The sequence below is a fragment of the Corvus hawaiiensis genome, chromosome Z (assembly GCF_020740725.1).
Source record: "Corvus hawaiiensis isolate bCorHaw1 chromosome Z, bCorHaw1.pri.cur, whole genome shotgun sequence".
Classification (NCBI taxonomy): domain Eukaryota; kingdom Metazoa; phylum Chordata; class Aves; order Passeriformes; family Corvidae; genus Corvus; species Corvus hawaiiensis.
Window position 1 is genome coordinate 59,500,063 of NC_063255.1, and position 21,319 is coordinate 59,521,381.

Here is a 21,319-nt window from a genome sequence, read left to right on the forward strand (position 1 = left end):
TAGGACATCAAAACCAAGAATGGATAGCAGTTGTATTTGCAAACTTCCATGTAACACTCAGAAGATATGAATGTCACTGTAACAGCTGTGGAACCTTAGCTGTCTACAAAAATTTCTGATTTTGGCATAGAGAAAAACAGTGTCTTGGGCTAGTGAAGAGAATTCTATTATGAGGTTTTGGTTCAGCAGATTTTTTTATATGTCAATCATAAATATATGTTGACAATGAAAGAAACAGACTTTTGAAGTCTGAATTATTTTACTGAGTGGATCATTTTAGCTTACATACAGGAACCAATTCATTCTTGTCATACTTTGGGCATGTTGGTCTTGCTTTTTCTAGATGAACAGAGGCTGCACTTCCATGACTATAGGGTGAGTGGGCTTGCAACTTTTATCCTACCCACAGATATTAAAAATTGGCTATGTTTTTGTTACACATAACTTTGTGGGCAAAGAAAGCCTTGCAGATTTCTCTCAGAATGGGCAGTTCGATGGGAAAATGTAGCTCTTTGTTATGATGCTCTCCAGCTGTGTAGCAGTAAGTGTCAGATCTGCTTATCTTCAGAGGTTCCCAAAATTCAGAGAGAAGGCACAACTCATTGTTGCATTAGGTTCCTTGAGATTTCTAGTTACATAAAATTGAAGCATAGGATTCCCTTTAAAATCAGTATTGATCTTTGTGGTTGGAAAAATTTAAATACTAGACGTTTTCTGATGCCTTTTTAATTTAGTTTTGAATCTGAAATCTAATCCTTGTGGTTGTTTTGTTGTCAGTTTTCACAACAATTTATTTCTGCATGCCGTGTTTTGTTGTTTTAACTATAACCTATTCAAACTGTTCACTGCAGGCAGAATTCTTGTTTCTCTTCTCCATAATATTTTCCAGTGATGCCCTGTTCTTCAGATAGCATATTCTTCTTGGGATTCCCTACAGAGAATGCAAGGAAGACATGAATATTTAAACACAAGCATGATCCTAGCGCAGGGTACAGCTGTCCTGACTATGTATTTACATGCGTAATGGCTTTAGCTTCATTATAAGTTTCTTCCCAACTCGAAGTTTCTTTGTTAAAAACATGAACAACAAAGAATGTAAACAATTTATAGATCTGTACAGGCCAGGGAATAGTAGTGGCTGTGAGGGACTTTCCATTGAAGCTGAAAATGGGAGATTTCCTTTAGTGCAGTTTGCACATGACAGATGACTTCATCCTCCAGACTGGTTGGATTTTATGACTGGCTAGTGAAAGGAGGGCATGCTGTCCTTCTGTTATTCTCTTAGGATATGCTGGAAAGTAAAACAGCTGAAATTTATTCATTGGAGTTGCAGATTTCCAGTACTCTACAGTGCTTGGCCCAACAGACACTCGAGGAAATCCTGATCCCGCAAGAATCAGTGGTTGAACTCCCAACATCATCAGCATGATGAGGTTTTCACTTCTACACCTTGGAATTCCTATTTCCATGAATATTTGAAAATTGTTTGAAGGTAAATACCATCTTTAAAGGAACTGTGTTTGATCCAGGCTGAGTCAATTCTGTTGTATTGGTTGTCTTTGGTGTTAGTACATTCTAGATAATGTTTGGCTCTTCTTCAAGAGTTTGATGGCAGATGGCACAAAGGTATCTTAAGAGTGAAGAGGAAACAAAGCTCTCATGAACAAACAATTTCATGCTTTAATTTAAGAAAAATAAAATCACCTAAAAATATCAAAATCTGGGCCTGATATACAATAGTAATTTAATTTACTTTCTGCTCCATTGCATATGTCATTGATCATCCCCTTAAAAATATCTGCTCTTCAGCCCATACAGTTAAAACCCTGACAAATTTCCTTTTGTCACCACAAGAAGATTTGTTAGATGATAAGGACTGAAAACACTGCATTTTCACTCTTAATTTTCGATGTTGCACTAAGAGCAAAGTAATAGGTAGATTTAGCTTTTGGATGTTATCATTATCTTAAGCTGCCCAGAACTCTACTGATATAATTGTATAAATTTTTAGTTATATTTCTATTCACACTCCAAGATAAAATTGCAATAAACCAATTACATAAGAGCGGACTACTCTAAAAAAATTATTTTCAGGGCAAAACCACCTAGAGTAAAAAACAGGGCAAGGACACCTGAGGAGAGAGAACAGGAATAGAAGGCTTGCAATTTAAAGAGAAGATGAAAGGTGATCACATGTGTTATTAGAGCTCAGATACTCAGTAGTAAATAATTTAGTTACTCCCAATGTACTGCCCAATAGCCAAGTACCTGAAAGACTTCATTTATATTATTTTGTTGATTTGTTTAGGAGTGTTAAAAAAGCAGTACTCGTAGTAATATAAGCCAAAAACATACAATTCTGAAATTCAATGTAATTTTTTTACTGTATTAGTTAGATCCAAAAAGGGTCTTTTTGTATTTTCCACAGAAACAGCTCAGTGGCAAAGCCTCCATTTTTGAAGAACGGGCAGCTGGAAGGCCCACAAGTAAAAATGTAGGGTACAACATCTGATTACCCGGTTGTAGTAGGAGAATAAGTATTTTGCTTTTTAAAAGAATATTTGTTTTCTCTCCTCTGCATTCTGCAATGATATGACATACAAACTCCCACAGCAGTGGCAGTCTATCCCAGATTTGATATAATTACTCAGAAAGAAAGTTAAGAGGTTTCTGAAGCTCATAAATGGTAAGAGTCAGAATAAGATGAGATTCACGGGAAAAAAAAAATCAAATAATTCTTCCTTTTTAAAATTCCCAGTTCCTGAAAGCCTTCAGTTGGTGGGATTTTTGTGTATTTTGCCTCAAATAGTGTATGTACAAAGGCATTATCTTTTATTAAAGATCTGTTAGAGGTTAGGACTCTAATTTTAAACCTGTAATGTTAATCTTCACTAGATCTTTCACAAGTTCTTAGAATCAAGAGATCTTTGTTCCTAATCTAACATCATTGCTGAAACCAAATCAAATTTTGATTCTAATTTAGTTTGGATTGTCACTACAACCTATCTAGAACAGCTCTTAAAGTGGCTTCCTTTTTCTGTTTATGGATGAGACTCTGATCATCTTACTGAATTTTCTCAAGACCATGACATCTAGAAGAAAAAACAGTAAAGACATCCTTGTCCTCCTTGATGTTATGAATTCCTCCAACTCCTTTGGCCAGTTTTTTGGCCTTCTTTTTAAAAAATGCAAATAAAAAAAGGACATCCTGTTAAGCTTGATGGAAATAATAACTGTAAATCAGAGGTCTTATCAAAAAGATGGGAAGGGGAAGAGTGGGTTTCCAAAATAATGTCTTGATTACCAGGAATTTGCTAACTTTCAGAATTATGTGTGCAACGCCTTACACAGAAATTCTCCTCTGTCTCCAATACTCAGGCTTTATAAGTTTAGAATTTTTCATAATTATTTACTTACTTTTAATTTGAAGTTTTTACATGCATGTTCTCAATTTAATTACCAGTTTTGAGCCCTTATTTCTCATTTCACATCTCTCCTATGTTTTGCGTATTCAACCTTTCAGTATTTTGAATTTATGAGTATGAAAACTCAGGAAAAATATGTGCTTTCCATCTGCTTGTTCCAGAATGCCTCAAAATTTCTTTTAAGCCAAGCTCCCACTGATATGGGTAAAGGATTGAGCCTTGACACCTTCATGACTGTAGAAGTCAAACAAAAGGAGCGTCTAATAAATCCAATGGTGGAATGGAATTGTTCTAAAAACTACAGGATTGCCATTGGTAATTTCTCTTTAGCAGTTTTGTGTTAAATAATAGATATATCAACCTTGAAGCTTTTAATTAACTTGGAGGAGTGTGACATGAATTCTCATACATTTTTTATACAAAGTGAAAGCCTCATGCTTGTTGGAGAAATCCACAATTAGTTTCTTTCATTTGAGAGTCTGACTTTACATTTTTCATGAAAGGATACATACCTTTAGTAATGCAGGTTGCTCTCTCTAAAATAGCTGTATGGCTTATGAGTAGTTTGAAAAACTCTGAGACAGGCTCATTTCTGACCTTACTAGGGACAGCTGCATCTGAGATCTTAGTCCCAGGAGAGAAATATTGGCTCTGCTTTTCTTCTATGGCAGCCTGGGGCTATACATTTAAAAGACAGAAATGCGTACTTCATCACAGACAGTATGTACAATACTTAGTGTAAAATAAACTGAGTTATTAGCTATCTTATTTAGTAGAATCATGGAATAGTTTGGTTGGAACGGACTTTTAAAGATCATCTAGTACAACCTCCCTGCAGTGAGCAGGGACATCTTCAACCAGATCAGGTTGCTCAGAGCCCTGTCCATCCTGACCTTTAATGTGTCCAGGCATGGGGCATTTACCACCTCTCTCTGAGCAACCTGGGCCATTGTTTCAACATCCTCCATATAAAAAATATCTTCCTTATGTCTAGTGTGAGTCTACTTTCTTTCTACCATAGCAAGTCCTACTAAAAAGTTTGTCTCCATCTTTTTTGCAGTTCTCCTTTAAATAACAGGCTGCTTTTTGGTCTCCTCAGAGCCTTTTCTTCTATAGGCTGAACAACCCAAATGTTCTGTCTTCATTGGAGAGGTACTCCATCTCTCTGATCAACTTGGTGACCTCCTCTAGACTCTCTCCAACAGGTCCATGTCCCCCTGTGCTGGGACCCCAGAGCTGGATGCAGCACTGCAGGTGAGGTCTCACCAGAGCAGAGCAGAGGGGCAGAATCCCCTCCCTGGCCCTGCTGCCCACACTGCTTTGGATGCAGCCCAGGACACGTTTGGCTTTCTGGGCTGTAAGTGCTCATTGCTGGGTCATGTGCAGCCTCTCATCCCCCAGCACCCCCAAGTCCTTCTCAGCAGGGCTGCTCCTGATCTGTCCATCCCCCACCCTGTGTTGACACCAGAGATTGCCCCAACCTGGGTGCAGCGCCTTGCACTTGATCTTGTTAAACCTCATGAAATTCCCATTCTCATTTGTTCAGGTCCCTCTGAATGACGTCCTGTCTTTCAGATGTGGCAACTACATCACTTAGCTTGGTGTTGTCTTCAACCTTTCTGAGGATGCACTTGCTCTCCCCTGTCTACACAGTTGATGAAGATATTAACTAAGACTGATCTCAGAGGGACACCACTCATCACCACATCTATCAGTGGTCAACTCTGAGCTGTTGACCACTACTCTCTGGATGCAGCCATCCAGTCAATTTCTTATCCACTGAACAGATCGATCTCTCTCCAATTCAGAGAGAGGGAGGGAGCATGATGAGATCTTACAGAAGTCCAGATAAATGACATCTGTAACTCTTCCCGTTTACAGATGTAGTCACTCCATCATAGAAGGTCACTAAGTTGTTCAGGCAGGACTTTCTCTTGGTGAAGTCATGCTGGGTGTCTTGAATGTCATTTGAAATCACAAATAATGTAGCCCATTAACTAACAACATTTTTCTTTCTGTTTGCTTTGATGTGGTGTGACACCTACAAACACAGTAGAGAGCAGTACGTAGTAAGACAAATGTTGTTGTAATCCTTCAGGAATGTCAGACGGGATTACCAGGAACCTTCTGTTCTCTTCTGGTGTAAAAATATGCAGAAGGGAACAAATTAATTCAGTGACTCCGTAGCTGTTGGGGATCAGCTGTTAAGCTGCATCTCTGCATCCTCTTTGTTTCATGCGACCAGCAGGGATGCAGGTATTGGCTGTCATCCAGTCTGTCTGCTATGACCTCACCATGGGAATTGCATAGCCTGTTCACAAAAATGGAATTGTCAAATTTTAATTGTGTTGGATTTGGGGATAATTTTTCAAGTATCCTTTTCAATTCCATTGCAAACAAATTTATTTCTAAAGCTGTTAAATTTTTCCAATACAATTTTTTTTTCCAAAAAGTACTTAATTTTCTGTTTACTTACAGCCATATGGAACAGAATATGTCTTAGTATAAAGGAGAACTCAGAAACAAAGAGTGTTTAGTCCAAATTTCACAGCAGAAGCCAGTACAATATATTGGAGGCTGACTGTATAGAGGCAGATCTGTCATGCTGCCAAGCAGCACTGTTCTAATCTCGAAACCCTCAAAAATAATTCATGTGAATACATGCAGCTGATGTTTTCTGAGATCATTGTTGTGCGTTTCAGTCAGTGGGCTGATGATTGTATAAAATGTTCCACTCTGGGTATAGGACTATAAGCTTTGGAGAACATAATCGCACCAACAAGATTAGTTTTCCTGGAAATAATTTTGCTAACTGCAAGAATTAACCTAGTTTAATCCTTGGTGTGTTGAATTGCTGAAGTGCCCAGAACATGATTATCATCAGCATCATGCACTGTCATGCATCACCTTGTTTCTCTTCTTTTTTGGTCTCTGTAAGGTCAGATCGACCCTTTTTTTCTTTCCTGTGTGGCTTTTATTTCTCACTTCAGACAGGAAGCAAATAGATTTAAATAGGTTTGCCAGTGTGTGAAATGTCCTGCCTTTCTCTGACCCTTTTAATTTCTTTTTGAGATTCAGAATTCACAGTTGTTGGTTTCCTCTGAAATCTCTTCTGCTTCATCTGCTAAGACATGCTATTCTGTTAATTCTGAAGTTTGTTGCTGTGGTGCAATGTTCTTCTCACCTTCATTAATGCAGCCCCTCTCTGGCAACATGTTGCTCTCCATGTGCCTCCATTTCTTTATTTACTCTTAGACTCCTTTTGGCAGACTCCTTCTGGCATTTGTGTTCCTGTCCTGTTCTCAATCTCCAGTGAGTGCCTCAGCCCAGGTTCTAGCAAAGCAGACCTCAGACACATGAAGGCTGAGATCAGTGAGAATAAGTATAAGCAAAGGTGCTGCACATAGAATCAGCAAATACTGAGCCCTAATTAAACAGGGCAAGTTCCAAATGCTGTATGTAGGGAAGTCCATATTGAAGTTACTGGGAGCTCTTTCCAGGTAAGGAAATTAAATCTTTAGAACATAAAATCAAGATGGTAGGGCTAAAATCAGAATGGTAGCTTCGTATATGTGCTAGCAGCTACAAAGATTTTGTTGCGAGACTAATGTTCTCAGGAATATTTTTATGAAACAGTATATACATTTCTATATTGCTGTAAAACAATATATTAAATTCTGTCTTTAAATTATAGTTTTCTTTGCTTTAAGAGAGACTTAATGTTCTATTCTATTGGGCATACTTATGGGAAAGTAAGACACTGCATTATACAAACAAAAGTATATGAATATTTTTAAGTTTTTTGAACATATGCCTATGAAAAATCATTGTAATCCAGTCATCCTTACTAAAAAAAGAAAGATAATATGCTGTGTTTTTTAGTTACATGGCATAAGGCCTTCTCTGTCTCTGCAAATGATGTAAGATGCCTTTTTAAAAAAAAAGAAAAAAACCCCTGATCTCTCAAAGTGTCAGATTTGCTATCATCACAGTATTTTACAGTTAATGAGTAATAGCCAGGCCTCTACTGAAATTCACCTTTGTGAAAAATTGTTGAAAAATCATGGTGCATCAGCAAAAACCAAAATAATTGAATATCACTTGTACATTCAATTCTTTAAGCTGTTTCATAAATATGTAGAGAGAATATTTGCAAAGAGCATCACTAAACTGTTAAGTATCCATTTTTTAATGTTTACACTCTGTCAAAGGCTGGATGCTTAGAAACTCAGTTGTAAAACTACATAAAAATGATGAGTGAAGTAATCCACAAATTCCTCAGCCAGATCATTTACAAAGTCCTCATTGAGCTAAATTTTTCATTGTCCTGTTTTGTGGGCTTACATTAATTATTGTATTTATACATACAATAACATATATGCCAAATTTTAAGAAAAAGCACTTCAAGAAAAGGAGTGTAAAGCCACATCGGGAGTAAAAAGGTGATTTCATGCAAGATTGTATCACACAGAAACAAATAATAGCAGCCCTAAAGACCTGGAGACCTCTGCATTCCATTCTTTTTTCTGCCCTGATAGAATATAGTAATGCAATATATTCAGGTAAATTTGATTATTTAATTAATTTAGGTCTCATATCACCTGATGAACCAAGTAACTTTTTTCTGATTTCACAAGTGACAAGAGAGTGGTTAAGTAACCCCTCTAAAGTGAGTCAACATCAGCACTGGTATCAAAACAGTGTTTGGGAGACAGCATTATGAACAGTTCCTAAAATTATGTGTTTAGAGACTTTTTTATTTGGATACAGTAGTATTTGAATGTCTGACCTGGGGAACAGTAAAAGAGCTTAGTTTACAAGACTACTGCTGTTTAGGTACTCTCAAGGTTTATTATGTTTCCCCAAGTGTAAAGGCACCAAATCAGCAAGAAGCTTGAAAAGGCTAAAATTTAGATTTCCGTGCTTCTCCTACATCTCACTTTAGCAAGTTTAACACTTTAGCTAAAGTCCATGACTTGTGAAATTTTGGGGAGAAAGCAGTGTCATTTCTGTAATCTGTGTTTCATTGTCCTGCAAAATGTTTTGCATAATCACTGTTCCAGTTTATGAAGCACATGCAAAAATATGTCCATTTCTTGAGTGTCTGTTGGTTCCTTATCTCTGTGTCTTTTACTGTGATGTTATAGAGCTTGGATCATATGGAAACCTAAAATATTATGACACAATGACTGAAGAAGGTAAGAAATATTTTAGAATTGTTTGTATCAGCTTTTTTTGAAGCCCTTTGAGTGCCTTTTATGTGTTTACATTTTCCTTTGTTTTTCTTGGTCCTATTTTCATTTTCTCCATTTTTGAATAACTCCTTTTTGCGTGTCTTTATTGATGGCTCAGTCAGTTATGACTCTTTTTTCAAGTTCTTGTTTTCAGCATTTCAGTTCTGCTATTTCAGATAAGGAAATACAATGGGATGCTTTTAGCAAAGAACATATATGCAAAACCGTACTTGCAAATTATATGGCACAGTATAGGATAGATTGTGGATGCTTATTTGATGCCATGTTTTACCACGAATTCAAGAAGAGGAATTAATTTATGGATTTTCAAATCACTCAGAACAATTGCTAAGTGACTTCAGTTTACTGTATTATTGAAAAGTAATGAATAACCTTTAAAAACTAGGCGTGTTTATTCCTGGAGTATTAATTGTATGCTTGATTGCAATGCAAAAAATTTGCAGTTTGAAATCCTTGTTCTAGCAATACAAGAAGGAAGTAATTAGGGCCTGAATCAGGGCTCAGTGAAATCTCAGGAAATTTTTCTGCTGATTCAAAAGCATTGCAGTTCTATCATACTAATTCAGGAAAGCAGTTAACTGTGTGCTAAATTTCCAACAGATGCTTCTAGTCCCAGTGCGGTCAGTGTTTCTACAATTTGGAATTATCCCTGAACTGAGACCCGATTGTCTGTAGGATCAAGGCCTCTTGTCCAGCTCTCTGATTATAATGCCAGACAGATGTTTTCATTATGTTTAGAAATTAGCGGCATGTTTGGGGATGGGGAAAATCTTGAGGCCTCTAGAAAACTTAGGCACCCATTCCTACTTGTTTTTAATCTTGGGAATTTAAGGCAAATACCTTAACTCTCTGTTTTTAAAAACACAGTTGCTTTCTAGTGTCAAGTAATCTTGAAGACCCTGAGAGAATCTTCATTACATGACTTACTTATGATCACTCCTCAGGGTGGATGGGAAGCGATAATGTCTATTTCCCTCTTTCTGTATGTGCTGCTGATACACCAATATAACCATCTGGTCCTGGGGCTGGCTATGGGAGATGGTTCCATAAACCTTGGCGTCAGGTGTAGGAAGATGCTGTTTTCATCTGTAGCAGGCCGGAGCTTGTAGAATGGTTCTGCCTCACTGCCTCCATTACCCAGATTACGCATCTGGTTCACAGGGGTGACACTTATAAAGAAAAGATGTCTGAAAGCAGATTTTAACAGACAAACAGTGGTGTCTATGTTGTTTAAATACACCTTTCAAGCATCTGTAAGGAGCCATTAACCTGGGCCACTCAGATACAGCTACCAGAGGTAAAGCTTTTGCAGTACATCTTACATGAGTCTTCATTACAGTCAAGATACAAAGGTAATTTCTCATTGTAGCCTTAAACGTGGGTATGTTAAGGTCTTTATTTTTTATGGTGAAGTATTAAATCTACTATTTCAAAAGTAGCCTTCTGAAATACATAAATACTCTATTGACAACTAATGTAGTCATTTGTAGGGAAATACCTGTTGCAGTATGATACATACATATATATGTATATTATTACTATGCCTATGCAGAAGTAATGCTGTTAATATTCAATGTCATCTCAGAATGCACTTCTCATGAATAAATAATTCAGGACCATATTGCAGCAACAGGAAAAATCCAGTAGCAGAAATAAAAAGGAAGCTCTTTGTTTTTAGAAACACTGACAAGAGTCTATGATGCAGTTTACCTTCTCAGATACAACTATCATCATCATTTTCACTTGTCTTTCACAAAGCAAGTAATGAGTAGTGTGTCCCAGAAGTTGTATTTTGATCAAAGTGTGCTATATTTTCAGCTTTCTGTTTGGATTTTCAGAAGTTTAATTGCTATCACTCTGCATCACACTCACTTGCATTACCCATTTTCTTCTTTGTCTTCCTTTTTTTGTCTGAGGTTTTTGTACCTTTTGCACAACAGCTTAGTCACAGGAACACATAAATCCACTCACAAATCCATTGATTTTTTTTTTTCTGATAAAGTACATCCTTATGTCCAGACCCTCAAGCCTAGAGTGGAGATAGGCAATATTCTTTCAGTCCTCCAGTGAAGAAACTCAAGTGCATTTATTCTTCCTGCTTCATCAGAACAATCAGGGATGAGAATTAATGGTTAAGCTATAATACACAATCAGATTCAGAATAATGGCCAGAGAGCCATTGTGCTCCATGTATTGGAAACTGATTTCTGTTGTTTTGATTGTTCCCCTTTGGTCTGAAAGTGACTTTAAATTAATTTTAGATTAATCAGGCCCAACCTATGGAGTAAACATGCCCTATGAGACGAGACCCTCACAGTAACCTTGTGCTCCACCAATAGCCTACAACACAACAAAATTGCATGTGTTCTCATTTGATACTTCTGCTTGATCTTAAAGGAGAAGGCATGTAAGGTAGATTTCTGGAACTGCTTAGTAGTGACTCACTAGTTCCGTTCCACAGCAGGCCATCAGCAGAATTAGTAAGTACAGTTCAGAGTGCTCAACAGCCACAGATTTGACATGTTCAGATTCATGAAAGCTTGGCTATAGCTACACAGATGCAGTAATTTTCCTTTGATCACAGACTGAAAATTAAGCAAGTGGTAGAGTCTTGAATTTTTTAAATGAGTGAATTCCTGAGGAACTGTTTTCGTATCAAATGAGAGATTTTTCTGACCTAGGGAGCCTGTAGTCTGCAATTTAGTTTGTAGTTAAAGGATTGGCTTTTTAATATATCCTTTATCAGGAGGAGAATCTCTGCCAACTGATGCCAGCTGGAGTTCCTCATACAGATCAAGGCATATCTACATTATGCAATACTGATTTGTTTCTATCTATTCAAATAAAACCAATTTAGTTTTAAGCTACCTGCTTTGGTAATCATCTGGCCTTGATCACCTCTTCCTTCTACCTCATTCTTTGCAAACTAAAATGAGCTGCAAAATCCATTGGAGTGTAGTGAACCTAGATTAACTGAGAATTTTCTATAGCGATCTGTCCTATTTTAGGTCCATGGAATCATGCATTCTCATTTACCTAAACTCTCATTATACCAGCTGCTGTGAAAATTTCTGTTACATAGTCAAACCATAGTACATGGGACTGTTACAGAGGAAACACAGGCACCTACCTTGTAGAGATAAGAACAGTAACATAAGATTTCTATGCTTTATTTTAGTGAGCCCACTTAAGGATAAGAAAAAAGACTTGAGAGAAGATCTGTGCCTAAGATTGACCTTAGTGGCTTTCTGAAAATTGGAATTACTTAGATACATCTTCATGTGGTCCTTTTTCCTGGTGGCTCTGTGCTTCCCTTTCAGTGAACAAGTTTTTATTTGGTTTAAGGAAGAAAAATGGCAGAGAAAGGAAGGAAGGGAGGGAGGGAGGGGGCATTGCTCTGCTGTCTTTTTACGTCTCGCTGTGTTTTTACCTCTCACTGTCTTCATGCAGGCTTTTGTCAGTTGCATGTTTTTGATAGTTAATAATGTCTTTTAAAAATTTCCTTGCACTTTTGCTACCTACATTGAGTGCATCTAATGGAAGGTAATGATATAAAACAGTGTAAACTGAACCATGCATCTACTGAGAAATAAAACAAAACAACTTTCCATTTCAAATGTTGATTTTAACTTCCATGACAGTGACTTGTAACTCTGGAACAGTCTCCTGAATTGAATGGTGTAACTTAAAATTATTAAAAGTCAGTGTTAGAAAGTCTTTCTAAAGATGGTGGGAGGTTTTTGTAAATGTGAAAAAAATAGAGGACACATTCAATTAAGCTAATCTAAACCAGTGTGAATCTCTGTGAAGACATTTTCTTTTCAGTTCAATAACGGCCATGTTTCTCTGTTAAGAAAACCTACACAGTTTCACAGAATCTCAAATAAAATACTAGAATAACCTTAAATTCTTCATAATTTTAATTAACCTCTAAAACTGAATGTTTAATTGAAAGGTCCTACACCATCTTGGAGTAGGTGGAGACATGGGGCTCCACAGATACTTTTCAGAAAATGTCTCAGCTGCATCATTTTCATTGCTTGCATAAAATGGGTTTGTATATATGTGGCACCACAAGCTGAATTCTCAAACATGTAAAGCTGAGTTGGAGCCTGAAAGCCAGCACAACCCTTTAGCAAACTGAAATTATATCAGGCACCTTTTAATATCTACATATTCTTCTGGAGAAGCATTTTTAAATGGCCCTACTCTTTCAAAAGAAGTTAGGAACTGCCATGGCTCAGCATTTTGGGTTAAAATATTTGGAGATATGATTTGCATTTTTTCTGGTTTTTTCTCTTTTATCTGCTATCCTAAAAAATTTCTGTTCTTTCTCTCACTCTCTCTTTCTTTAAGTCTTTGTTACTTCTTCCCTTCTAACTGCAATCTCTGTCTCTTATCCTGTGCAGTGAAATAATGAGATGCCAGGTTATTTATGCTTGTGTTTCATGCTTAAATGCTATTCTACAGGCGTTTTACTCTGGGTGCCAAAAAAACATAATATTTGCAAAATATTGTGAATTGCTAATTTTGATTTTTTTTTTTTTTTTGGAACATGATGTGTTTGTGAAAAGATGGGGACTGCAGAAAGGGCAGTACTGCTTATTAAATATTTGTGGTATTCCAAGTGGTTTGCTGTTGAGAAATTAGTTCCACTTCCCAGCAAATGATAGCTGCTAGTCCCTGTGAACTGCTCATATGCTTCTTCACATACGAAAGTGTGGGTACCAGGGTTTTAAGGAGGGATAAGAGGATTTCTTTCCTAACTAATGATTTATCCTTTTGTGGTTGGAATTTCTCCAAGATTTTAGCTCGGAAGTGATTGTTATCCAAATAACTGAATTAATTAATTTTTTTTTCCGTTTACTTTTCACTGTTAATATTTTATATAATTCCATTGAAATATCTTCTGGTCTTAAGCCTGTGCTGGTTTTGCTGCGGGGACAACAACAGTTTTCAGTGGAATTTTTTTAATGGAGATGAAGAATTAAAAGAGCTACAGGCCCTGTATCGTAGTAGTATTCTTAATTAGAGGTGTACTGTACAATAGACACCAGTTAAACTTTAAAAAAATATTTTAGAAGACTAGAAGTGCAACAGCAATCAGGATAACAATAAAGGCAGATACATCAACTTTTTGCACAACATAGGCTGTATTATGTATCCAAAGAGTCCTTACATAGAAATATCAATCAAAGCAGAGAAAGGATTCATTTCACTTCATATTTGACATCTTTGACATTGCCTAGTTTGAACATATCATTTGGACACAGTGGTCAATAAAGAGTGACAGAACCCTGGACCTCTGGAGAGTGTGTTGCCCTAGAGAGAGTGTAGAGGTTGAGCTGCATGGTTAAATTCATGGGACACAAAAATTACAACCTGGCAGGTTTAGAAGAAAATTTACCTTTAAGAATCTGATATGAAAATCATATATTCTGGAGATTTCTTCTTCCCCTTCTGAATCACAGAATATGCTGAGTTGGAAGGTACCCACAAGGATCATCAAGTCCAACTCCTGGCCCTACACAAGATATCTCTAAGAGTCACATGCCTGAGAGCATTGTCCAAACACTTTTTGAACTCTTGTCAGGCTGGTGCTGTGACCACTGCCCTGGGAAGCTGTTCCAGTGCTCAACCACCCTTGGGGTGAAAAACCTTTTCCTGATATCCAACCTAAACCTCCTCTCACACAGCTTCAGGCCATTCCCTCGGGTCCTTTCACTGGTCGCCACAGAGAAGAGATCAGTGCCTGCCCCTCCTCTTCTTGTCACGAGGAAGTTGACTGCAATGAGGGCTCCCTTCAGTCTCCTCCAGGCTGGACAGACCAAGGGACCTCAGCCATTCCTCATATGGCTTCCCCTCCAGGCCCTTCACCATCCTCATTAACCTCCTTTGGACACTCTCTAACAGTTTAATGTCATTCTCATATTGCAGTGCCTAAAACTGCCCCAGCACTCGAGGTGAGGCTGCCCCAGTGCAGAGCAGAGTGGGACAATCCCCTCCCTTGCCAGGCTGGTGATGCTGTGCCTGATGCCCCCCAGGACAGGGCTGGCCCTCCTGGCTGCCAGAGCACTGCTGATTCATGTTCAACTTGCCTCTGACTAGGACCCCCAGGTCCCTTTCCATGGCGCTGCTTTCCAGCATCTCATTCCCAGTCTGTCCATACATCCAGGGTTGCCCCATCCCTGCTGCAGATTCCAGCACTTTCCCTTGCTGAACTTCACATGGTTGGTGATTGCCCAGCCCTCTGATTTGTCAAGGTCTCTCTGCAGGGCCTCCCTGCCCTCAAGGGAGCCAACAGCTCCTACCAGTTTTGTATCATCTGTGAACTTGCTCAGTATCCCTTCCAGTCCTGCATCCAAGTCATTTATGAAGACGTTGAAGAGTACAGGGCTGAGGATGGAGCCCTGTAGAACCCCACCAGTGAGAGGTCTCCAGTCTGATGTCACCCCATTCATTGTAACCCTTTGTGCCTGACCCGTGAGCCAGTTGCTCGCCCATCACGTGATGTGTTCATCCAGCTGTGGGTTGGACGTTACCTTGTCATAAAAGGAAATCAGGTTTGATAAGGAGGACTTTCCCCTCATGCCATGCTGGCTGTGAGCAGTGACTGTGTTGTCTTTCAGGTGTTTTTCAATAACTCCCAGAATAATCTTCTTGATAATTTTTCAAGCACTGAAGTGAGTAGAAATCAAAGACACATAGATGAGTCCAAAGTGACAAAGCTAACCACACTCACTGTAATGCAATATATGTGTTAATATGAAATTCTGTTGTACTGTACTACTAATTGAGAACTGAACTGTGTTTGTTTATGATATCTTTATTAATCTGTATTCATCTTCTGCTTCAGCTGAAATCTTACACCAGCACATTTATAGGTGGTACTTTACTGACTTCTTCTGAAGAAAAATCATAGCTTTTGGTTTCAATTTCTTGGTCTATTCGTTGTTGATTTCTCAAAAAAAAATTTGCATTTTATTTCCACAAAAAAAAGAAAAAAAAATCCCACCCTGTATATGGGAACATGAGATAGTGTTTAATAGCGTATTTGCTCTTTGACGAGGAATTGAAATGGATTATCAGCACTGTTCTATGGAGCCTAAGCTATGGCAAAGAAACTTTGCATCTCAAAATGGCTGCATTGTAATAATGACAATGTTTTCTTTTAGGAAAGTTCAAGGAAAGGGCCTCAATTCTGCATAATATTGCCAAAAAGAAGTGCCAGGTAGAAGACAGTGAAAGGCAGAATGGAGCTGCTAATCATGGTGAGTGCAGCATTACAGATTTATCACCTGTTCCTGGAAGTCTCTTTCACTGTTTTATTTTGTTTGAAAATTGTTAATCATTACTTTCTCCTACATCACTTATGCTATTTTAGTAAAAATACTCTGATTCTCTGTACTGAAGAGTATGAAATTTATGGATGGGACAGGAGTTGAATGCAAGAATAGAAGGCCTTCTGGCTGGTTGAAAAGAAAAAGCAAAGCTGATTTTGGTTATGTGTTGAAGTGACAGAGAGGCAAAACTTACTTGCGGTACATACAGGAAAATTTAATCAATTTATTTAAATGTTCTAGTAGAATATGCATTTTATATGGTACCACCCTTGTCACAAAAAGCATCACCTTCATATTTAAGATTTGATTTGTCTGTATGCTATTTGCTTGGAGTCATTTAGGCCCATCTATGCTAACTGTGCAAAATTAACTTACTAGGGTTTGCCATTAAGGCAAGAATTTGTATTTTAGTTCCAAAGTTCCTATGCTGAGAGAAAAATCTCTACTGTGACCTGTTTTCTCTACTTTACCTCATCATATTATCTGCATTAGAAAATCAGATACAAATGTGTCCAGTAAAATCTGAATCATTTTATTACTTGACACTTTTTCTGACCTTGTGTTATGTTTAGATATTATTTGCTTCCAAAATCAGGCAGTTGGTTGGGACAGTCTGTTAATAAACCATAATGCTGACTGCAGGGTTAAGAGACAACACACATATACTGAAATAATTACGGATAGTCTGGCACTCCGCTGTGGCTGTGATCTCAGATTTTTAATTTAGAAGAATCTCAGGATAGCAGTAATGTAACTAGACAGCTGTATTTACTTCTGTGCACAAGAGCATACCATAAGGCATGTTGAACTTGAGTAAGGCATTTCATATTGCTATTCCCCATTACTTTATATTGTCCGAGGGATTTGGGGCCATTGACAACATTTATGTCCTACATACTTATAGAGGTAATTACCACTTAGAGAATTCCAAGACAGTCAAAGTAAGAATAAATTTTAATAAATTTGGCATCAGAAACCAAAGGCCTAACTTTATCGCTTTAATTCTGTGGGAGTTTAGCACAAGGACTACAGGATTCTGGTTTGAAGATCATCCTCTATTACTGGATATTATTACACCATCTGTTTTCTCTTTCCCCACATTTGTGCATGGGAGACAGCAGGATTACAGCTTGGAAGGAACTTTACTAATTGCAAGGGTTAGTGTGTTACAAAACTTAAGTCACTGAATATATCCTCTCACCTGTAAATGCAACATGTTGCATTCTATAATGTCAGGGGTGAGTGCTGTATGTCACTTTTTACCTGAAGTATTAGGCTCAGTGCGTTTAGCATAAACAAAGTGCACTGAACTTAGTGAGTGCAATGAACTTAAATATTTCTCCAAATGCTAGCTCACTGCTTGTAAGATTTTCATTGAAAATGTGTACTAGGCAAATATTTTCTCTCTAACACAGGTGTTGGTTCAACTTTAGTATTTGATCATTTGCTCAGACTGTATATATACAGCTATTTCACTAGTATATTTGTTATTTAATATTCTGATCTGTTGTTTTCCCACTCTTATCTGTGGATGATGCCACAGAGAAAGGTGCGAAAGTGGAAGTTGCAGTAACACCACCAAGTGATTCAGGACCAGTGCAGAATGGAATCGCCCATAATGTTGAAGAGGTTAGTGACTTTTTTTTATTCTTCTTTTTATTCTCGTATTAGTAAATGTGTTGCATGTTTGTGCTTTTCACTGAAAGTAAACATCTTAATAGAAAGAAGCTGACAGTATGAACTGTCTGCATAATATTTAGATTTCATTTAGAACTGAATCCAGTGTACAGTTTGCCATATATAAAAGCTCTTGCCTTCTGCTCCTGCCCTTCAGTGTAAGGTAAGATGGGAGTCTGGAATCTGTTCTTTTAGGAAATGTATTTTTACTCTACAGATGAGATGTTTGCAGCCCTAAATATAGCTAATAGAAATTGCTTGTCACATTGCACAAAACCTGTTCTCTTAAGAGAACCTGTCATGATGTGCATCATGGAATAGTCAAAATTAATTATGAAAGAGGACCTGTACAAAAACAACTGCATCCTGCCTTCTGTTATCTTGCTTCATAAGATTTTTTTCCCCCTGAGATTGTTCAGTGAAAACAATGAAGAAAAAGCAATCACATATCACAGCAGTGTCCACATGCTGTCAATTTACATTGTAATAAAACATTTCCTAGGCTTGTTCAGAAATCAGCACGGTCAAGGAGCTTTATTATTTGAGATAATGGTTTCAGTTTCAAGCAACTGCAGGGAAAGAAGGGAAAACTATTGCAAGAGTACATTACTCAGCAAAGCTTTCCTTTCATCTCCCTTTAGATGTTTTAAATTTGCAGTGATGCAGGCTTCGGAGCTTTTATTTCGGCAAGTATTAGGAAATGCTGAACAATTACTCTCATGTATTAGATGTGGGATACAGTATTTATCCTTATCCAAATGGCACAACAGAGCAAAGCAGGGAGGTTTGTAACTGGTGGAGGAGTGAGTCTGCAGATTTAGCTCCATCAATCTGAGTGAAAAGATTTCAGGTATCTGCTGTAAAAATAAAAACTAGCAGTCTCCTAACTGCATTTTGAGATGGCCCACGCTGGATTCCTCCCCAGTGGCCTTTCCAATTTTGTCTTCTTCCATTGGTAACCTGGCAGCTCTCTTAGGCTGCTTGAGTATTGATATGCTGAAATGTATTTTGTAAGTTAAAAGTGCATAGTGGAATTTTTGAGAAGTTGTAATACAAATAGTCTACTCATCTATGGAAAAAATAAATAGGCTTCCATAATACTTAGGACCCTTCACTGTCAGGATCTCTGGCAACTCTGTAGTGTGCCAGAGCCTTTCCTCAGTGTATTGCCTGGCTTTTTGTGCATAGCTTCCTTAAACACCTTCCCAAACTGTAGTATCACTCTGAAGCTAACACTGGGCTTTTCAGTTTCCTTCTGCTCTGTGTATTGACTTTGTGGACACTAATAGGATTACTCTCAATTTATAGAAGACAACAAAATTTATAGGCTACAACAGAAGCCCACACACATCGTTTCTGTGACCCTTTTCACTGATGAATATTAGAATTTGAAGAAGGGGAATAGGTCATTGCCCTCCTCCTTCTATTTAGTTTTTCCAAACTTGACCTACAAATGCTCTTGAATTTTGATCTTTTTGTAATGAAGTGTTCTCCATTGTATACTGATATCATTTGCTTCTGTTTCTAAGTAGAATTCAATCAAGTAGCTTGAAAGTTTGATTATTTTTCCTTACTCTAATGCAGAAGGAAGTAGTGTCAGAATTTGGAAAGATAGTATAAAATTGCTTCTCTCCAGTTTTCGACTTGCATAGTCTAAAGATACAGTTTTGTGATCCGTAAGTGCTGTTTAGAAAAATCTCTTTAAAAAATTAACTATTAGTGCCTCCATATTGTGGTAGTGATAATTTAGAACTGAGAAAATTAGAAACTATCAGTCTGGATGAACAAAGCTTCAAATATGCCTTTGGGGGAACACATGCTGTCCTAAAAACTGTGGGATGTGAAATGGATATACTCATATAGCAGGTCATCCTGGAACATGTTTGCAGTGATGATACAGAAGACCCACATAGGGATCTAATTCTTTCTCCCCCGTTGTCAATTTCTACTGTGGTCTTCATGCCTTTCCCTCTTGCAAAACAAGCATAGTCACCTTTGTGGTTTTTTGTTTTACTTTTCACTGATGCTGATTATAGTGTCTGGTTCTAAATCCCTTGACACAAGCATTTTAGAATATCAGTCTCTGTATTTGAGTTAGAATTGTCTGAAAATAAGTACATTAAATATTCTATGTTCCTCTAGGTACATAAATCCATTTTACTTATAAATCCCCTATTATTTTAAAGTTGCAATGTTGAGAAAAAGACCCTTGTGAAAAGATGGTCTCAGGCTAAGACTACAAGCAAAGGACAAAAAACCAGCTTTCATATTGTATTTTAATTTTCATATTTTTGTAAAATAATTCTTTTTAAAAGCATGATACTTCCAATTGCCATGATTTAGTTTTCCATATACCTCTCCTGGTTTCTTTAGGGGCTTTTTAGGAACATCTTTATATTTTCCTTCTTTTTCAAGAAAGAAGGAAAGGCTTACACAGAGCTGAAACACCACACAAGACAGATTCGAGGACACTGTCAAGTTAATGACTTCTGCAAGATGTCATGATTGGTGTATTTCACCTAATTTACTTTTTTGTTTTTTGTTTTTAATTTCTTCGTTTCTCTCTTCCAAACTCCATTGTCTTGCTTTTCCCTTTTGCCTAGGACCTTAACTCCATTTTTCTTACTCCACTGTCCTCCAGGGAAAGTCAGCTGTTCTCTTTGTAGCTCAAGCCCTTCTTCAACAAGAAAAACTCTTTCCTGATGCTGCTTGCAGAAATTCAAAAAGGCTGTCCAGAAAATGTACCCAGCAACCCAATCATTTGTGCCAGAGAGTAAGACTCCTATCACCCCACTTACCTATAAGCAGAAGCCGATATCCTACACTTTGATAAAATTGGGATCTTCAGCTAAGGACAGATGGCTGTGGTCTCCTTCCCGTTCCTTAGCCAGCACAGGAGGGAACAATACCTCCTCCCACCATACCATCTGTAAGACATTACTGCTTTATTTGAAGTCAGAAATTGCCTTCTTTTCTGCTGGATATTGCATCTTCCTTGGGGATTTTGTTCTACTTACAGCATTCTGTCTCTTAACCTTTAGCAGGTTGCCACAGAGGAGAAGACTCTGTTATATAAAGCTTCATAGAGTGGTACCAAGCATGCGTAAGAAAATGAAACAAGACTAAAAGGACACTTACTATCTCATTAAATGTTTTGTAAAGTGCCCTTCAAGAGTGTGATCCTTCTGAGAAGTCCAGTTCCACCCCCTGCCACCTTCTTAACTAGCATTTGGTAGTTGTTTTAACCTGTGGCTTACCTGAAAATAGTTTCCAATCTGAAGATAATACCTTTTCCTCTGACCTACACCCACACGCACACATGCACACACATACTCATGTACACACGTACACATGCACACAGTTCTTCCTTTTTCCGTGGAAACCCCGCTGGAAAGTGTTTACATGCCAATCATGACTGAGATAACTTTTCCATGAAAGTATAAGGCAATTTTTATGCCACAGGAGAATGGTGCAAAGGCTTCATTGTTTGCATGGGGTGTAATCCACTTACCTGAGCAGCAATCTGGTAAAGCATGTTTTGCCTTCCCCACTGAAGAGCAGCAGCACCCTGTGCTGCATTTCAGGACAGAGCCCTGATGGGGACATATCTCCCCTGCTC

The 21,319-nt window shown here is 37.8% G+C and overlaps 1 protein-coding gene across 5 annotated transcripts in view; it reads left to right on the forward strand.

The window, feature by feature from the left end:
• The window catches only part of SLC24A2 (solute carrier family 24 member 2), a 114,848-nt gene that overhangs the window by 65,574 nt on the left and 27,955 nt on the right, over nt 1–21,319 (forward strand). For all 5 annotated transcript variants that reach the window (XM_048290946.1, XM_048290950.1, XM_048290948.1 and 2 more), the window contains 2 exons: nt 15,856–15,951; nt 17,567–17,652. In XM_048290946.1, coding sequence (XP_048146903.1) covers nt 15,856–15,951; nt 17,567–17,652 — 182 coding nt within the window. The remainder of the gene's footprint in view (nt 1–15,855; nt 15,952–17,566; nt 17,653–21,319) is intronic.